A 5,758-nucleotide genomic window follows, 5' to 3' on the forward strand; every position below is an offset into this window, starting at 1 on the left:
TTTCCTCGTAAAAGACACGTGACATTACATCGACTTTACGACGAAATGATTTCGTTGTTATTTTACGAGGAAATAACGCTGATTTTATATTTCCTCATAAATTTCTCGTAAAATCGACATAAATTTACGAGGATTAGTTTTCCTCGTTAAGTTTTCTCGATAGACTTGTGTTTTCTTATAGTGTTAAAACTTAGAATTTGGTTATAAAAGAGTAACCTGATCAGTCTCTCATTCACAATTACAGTATGTACAAGATGAAACCAATCTCAGTTGCTGATTTCTAGTAAGTCATTATTGGTCTGAAATGGATGTAGTTGAGACCAGGTTAAACTCTAGCTGTTTTGTTTTACCTTCTTTTGCACTTTAGTCGTGTCGTAATAGACATATTTTAACTTTCTACTTGCAAGTTTGAATTCAATCTGAGATTTCCTCGGTGACAAAAGAGGATTTAACTATCGCGGTCCTCATCAACTCAAGTGAAACTTTGTTTTGTTTTGTTTTTTTGGAACAGTACTTATGGTTTTATTTTTAACACAACTTTCATTAAATTTCATAAGCAAAGAGTTAGATGAGGGCCATAAAAGCCTCAACCATACATAAAGCATCTTTAGTTAGAGAATCAGCAACAAGATTTTGATTTCTAGGAATCCAAGAGAGATAGAAGACGATGGGGAGGACTCAGCTTAGCTACGTCGGACAGTACACCATGGAGTTCCGTTAGTGGCTCTTTTCGATTTATGGCATTGATCAGCGGAGGGGCTGGCCATAAGAGAAGCATTGAGAACAATTATGGTTTTATCTTCCTTTTTTGTAATTATGGTTTTATCTTATTTTGCACTTTCTAGTCTTGTGGTTATAGCTAGATCATTGTGTTAGCTTTCTACTAGCACGTTCGAATCCACTCTATGATTCTTAGTGACTAAAGAAGAATTTACCTATCGCCCCCATCAACTCCAATGGACCTTTTTAATTTTATGGCATTATCTTAAAATTTGATGGAGTGATTACGTTTAATGAAAGAAGAGATGTTCTGATTTAGCAAAGCCTTTGTCAAAAAGAAAAGTATTCGTTATGACAGTTGCGTAGTTATATATGTTATATAATATCTAGCTTTAAGACAGTCAAAATTGGTGGTGTTAGTTCACAATAAGACAAATAAGAAGTCGACTTATGAATCAACGATGAATATGACTGAGATAGTTAGTATTCTTGGAGTCCAAATATATGTGAATTATTCACTTACTTTATTCCAGACCTGAAAACAAGAAGGCTGTTGATTTTGACTGTTATATATGTATCGCGTAGGTAAATAACAAAATATATTTGCTTTCAAAAATATACAAAAAAAAAAATATATATATATATATATATATATATATATATATATATATAAAATTATGTGCATGTGATAATTTTAAAAAAAATATTAGAGAAGCGTGTGATAATTTGCAAACTAATATTATTTCATTTTCAGATTTTGATTATGTCAAAAAATTTGAATGTTTGCAAAATTATCTTTGTTGGTGGTAATTATGATTTCCCATCTCCTGCATTGGAGTTCTAAATAACTAGAAGCTCTCTAGAGGGTACACAGTACAACCATATTGCTCTAGAGAAGCTACATAATTTTTTTTTTTTGAATAAAAAGTTTTGAAGAAAGGCTGTCTAAGTTTTGTTTTGAGTGTTATCGAAGTTGTCTTCTTTTTTTTTTCTGTCATAAAATGTAAAAGAATACATATCTAAATGAGATAGATCATTGTAATTTCCTTATTGGAGGGTCTGTCTTACGATTTTCCTTTACATATTGATTTTACCGTTAGAATAACTAGCTGCTCTCGGTGGTGATTTCCTTATTGTAATGAAAGCCATAAAATGAACCAAACAGCTTTACCAGAAATAACAATTTCAACTAAAAACATATATATACACAATCATTTGGTGTGCTTTGCTTTTCTATAACTTACAGTTTTGTAACATGTTTAATTATACAAAAGACCATTAACAATTTCACTGAAAAATACACAAACATAATAGATAGAGCACACAAAAAAATACACATAATAGATAGAAAAAGTTGCTCTAACTTATTCTTTTCAATCCAAAGTTCATAACCATAATCCTCTCCGGTAGATAAGCGAAAGACCTTTAAGCAACAGAATCACTAACTTGAAGAGAAGGCAGTTCTGTCTCCGGCGGCTGGTATTTCTCGAGAACTTTCTTGCCGGATTTATACTCGCCGTAGAAGTAAGAGACGAATCCCCATATGGAGAGGAAGAGAGAGACACCTTTCTCTGCCTGAAACTTCTCCCGGAAACAAATCACGGCCAAAACCTCCGTCACCGGAAGCAGAACACTGATGAGAACGCCAGAAGCTAGAGACGACGCACAGAACACAACCCCTATGGCTCCTAAGAAGAATCCTTGCCACACTATCCCTGTGATCACAATCAACGTGTAGTAAAACGCTGATCCTCCAATCTTGAACTCTCTTGCTTCTCTTGATATCACCTACAAACATATCAAAAATGTTTTATTGGATGAGTGATGTTGACGTTTAATGAGAAGTTCGAGATATTCGATTAATGGTTTTTAACTGGAATTTAAAATTCATTTACTCAACGATTTCAACATACAAGTTGAGATCTTAAATACACATGCCAATGAAATGAAATAAATGAACCAAATGATTTAAATACATGCACCAATAAAGTAAAATAAAACCCATGAGACATTTATATAAATATTTATGATTTCTTTTAAATGATATTTTATGAATTTTCTACTTTTAAAATACAAAAGAACAAATCCTAGGATATTCCTTTACACTGGGAAATCCATAGTACTATTTTGATATATCACGTAATTAAAATAGTTCATTATCTTTTCCTTTTTTAAATATTTCATAATTTTGAAAATGACATAAAAATACGAATCTAAAAACTCAATTATTAGGGTTTTCATAAAACATATCTGCTCTTCAAGATCCATGCAAAGACACCCTCAAGCCAAGAAAAAGACAACTAAACATATTATTTTTACCTTGAAATCGCCGTCGATGATCATGCCAACGACACAGAAGCAAGTAGCCGCGATGCACATGACCATCTGAATCTCGAGCACAAGTGGGAAAGTGATTTCTTGTCGAGCTTTCTTGTAAGTAAATTCAACGAGTGGCAATATAAAAGCGTACAAGACAGCTGCAATCACAGTCATCAAGAATCCAACCACATACTCCTTGTGAGTCTCGTTAGCCGGCTTGTCTCCATCGCTGTGCAAGGCCAAGACTACGATGCCCACCGTCAGCAAAACGACGGCGTTTATAGAGAAGGGAGTGAACTTTTGCTTGACCATGAAGAAAGCAAAGAGAGCGTTGAAAGCTAACTGAGTTCCTAAGTAGTGTTTAAAATTACTATATTTTTTTTTTTTTTGAAACACTAACAACTAGTACTTAATTAAGCATTTTAATATACCAGGTTGTTTATATATTCAATTCGTTGAGTAGATCATAGAAGACTAACCACATCCACTAAAAGTAAACGATGAGTCACTGTCCTAGTAGCTAGGCCCAAAAGTTAGGATAGAAGAGAAAGAAAATATGATTAGTTTGAACTTGTGTCTCAATCCGACATGGTATTACTGAACTTCATCACAAATTGGCTAAACCATGTTTATTGACAAAGTTAATATCTATATATTATTTGAAAATCATATTTTATGTATGTTGTCACGGTATTTCTTATAAAACTAACTATAAATATTATTAATAAATTAAAGTTATCATGACTATTGTTGTAGACCAAAAAAACATTTAGGCTCTCGTCATTATTCAGCACTTAAAGTATTTATAAGAAGGAATCAATTATAGTTGGTCTGAAATGGAAGTCGTGGAGAGTCTTGAGACCAGTGTTAGACTAGTGGTTCTAGACCATCGTTTAAGTATATACTTTACTGTTTACATCCACAGTGTGAATCTTGGTGACAAATGATGATTGAACAGACTATCATCAGCCCATCAACTCTAATCAAAATGGCGTTAGATCAGAATAAGCCAAATATAGAGTGACTCATGAATCAACGATGTGCGTGACTGAGATAACATTCTTCGACTCCAGACTGATATGAACCTAAGAGCATCATTATCCCTATAACCCCATTTGGGTTTCTTAGTGATAAAAATTAGTTAAAAAATTTAATTAAGAACTTATAGATTTTGTGCTCCATTGGTAGTTTCTTAATGAAGGGTTCTTAAAAAAAAAATTTAAACATTGTTGTATTAAAATTAATTTAAAAAAAAAAATAAAACATAGTAAAAATAGATTTGAGAAGAAGATGCCATATATGTGATTAAAAAGTAGAAATTGTTTTTGATTACTTTATGTATAAATTTTGATCACAAGATACACTGCAACCAGAATAGACATTCACTAATGATCATCTAGTTCATAAGATCAAGCACAAGAAATAGAAGTCATACTACATACCGGCAACAGAGAGCTGAGTAACGTCTATAGCACTAACGCATATCCATTTTGCAGCATCAGTGCCAAACAATGCTTGCCGAGCCCACCTATCCATCAAGTGAACAATAAAAGAAAAGATCAATGAGATGAAAGCACAGCATATAATGATATCCACAAGATATCTTACCATGGCAAACTGATATAGCTTGCTCCAAGCGCAAAGTTTCCAACCCATCCATTTTGTTTTAGCTGCAAATAGATGTATTAATAAGTGCTAAACTCCAAAACAGCGCTGGAATATATATATAGAGCTTACCTTAAGAGATGGAGCAGAGCATAATGATAAACAAAGAACCTCTAAAGGCTTTGTCACATCTCAACACAAATATCTATCTCTCTCTGATTATCCATGAGTACTGCCACACAGACAAATCTCTTCTTTTAATTACTAGAATTCAACAGATTGTATAAGATGTTAAACAGGCAAAAGGAAGAGTTTAGTTTACCAAGTGAAATGATGTAAACAGGTACAAACTTGAGGGTTAAACTGTATTAAAATCTCTATCAGGATTGATCATGTTCAGACAGATAAAATTTGAAGCATCTGAAAAGCTCGCGATCAGACATACAAAGAAAAACAAATCTAACAAACCGACTGTTCCATACATCATTTACAACTGAACACATCTAACAAATAATACTAACCAATTTAAGAGACAGAAAGAACAAACATCAGTTTGTCATTTATTGACTGTTAAATGATGACGTTCAGACTAATCAAGTCTGAAGAGACTGTAAAGCTTGCCATCAGACATATACACACAGCAAATCACGACAAACACATAGCTCATTACATCATTTACTATAGAACACAGCTCAGAAATGACACTAAACAATCACTGAACGATCTAAGATGTCAAAAAGAGTTCCAACTTTAACAACGTAATCGACATTTCAGAGCAGGCACCAATCAAAAGGACCCAACTTTCACCTCTACACAAACTCAAAAAGAAGAAAGAGACAAACCTTGACGAAGTTTCCAAGAGTCTTAGTAGATCCCCTGGAAGAAGTGAAAACATCATCAATCCCATTGAACTGAAGCACCATCTTAGGAACCCTAGCCGCCACGATACCAGCACCTCTGGGAGCAGGAACCATCCTCACCGTAACGGAACCACACTTCCCCGTAACCTTACAAGGAACCGTATGCGGCTTGCCAATTTTGTTACCCCAGTACCCTCTCCTCACAGGAGATGACGAGAGAAGGGAAAAATAGAGATACGCCGATTGCACGGAGG

At 34.0% G+C, this 5,758-nt stretch overlaps 1 protein-coding gene across 1 annotated transcript; it reads right to left on the reverse strand.

Annotated features, from left to right (window-relative positions):
- Positions 1-1,886: 1,886 nt before the first annotated feature.
- LOC106384565 (purine permease 1) lies at positions 1,887-3,449 on the reverse strand. The gene is made up of 2 exons (XM_022697848.2): positions 3,040-3,449; positions 1,887-2,508 (listed from the first exon to the last, which is right to left on the reverse strand). Exons 1-2 carry the CDS (start codon positions 3,349-3,351, stop codon positions 2,146-2,148), a joined length of 675 nt encoding a protein of 224 aa, XP_022553569.2. The 5' UTR covers positions 3,352-3,449; the 3' UTR covers positions 1,887-2,145.
- Positions 3,450-5,758: the final 2,309 nt, after the last annotated feature.

Source organism: Brassica napus, chromosome C3, assembly GCF_020379485.1.
Source record: "Brassica napus cultivar Da-Ae chromosome C3, Da-Ae, whole genome shotgun sequence".
Lineage (NCBI taxonomy): Eukaryota > Viridiplantae > Streptophyta > Magnoliopsida > Brassicales > Brassicaceae > Brassica > Brassica napus.

Coding starts and splice junctions, on each gene's coding strand:
- LOC106384565 (XM_022697848.2), bottom strand. CDS start 3,351: ATGGTCAAGCAAAAGTTCACTCCCTTCTCTATAAACGCCGTCGTTTTG. Junction 2,509..3,039: donor TCATCGACGGCGATTTCAAG/GTAAAAATAATA, acceptor ATATGTTTGTAG/GTGATATCAAGAGAAGCAAG.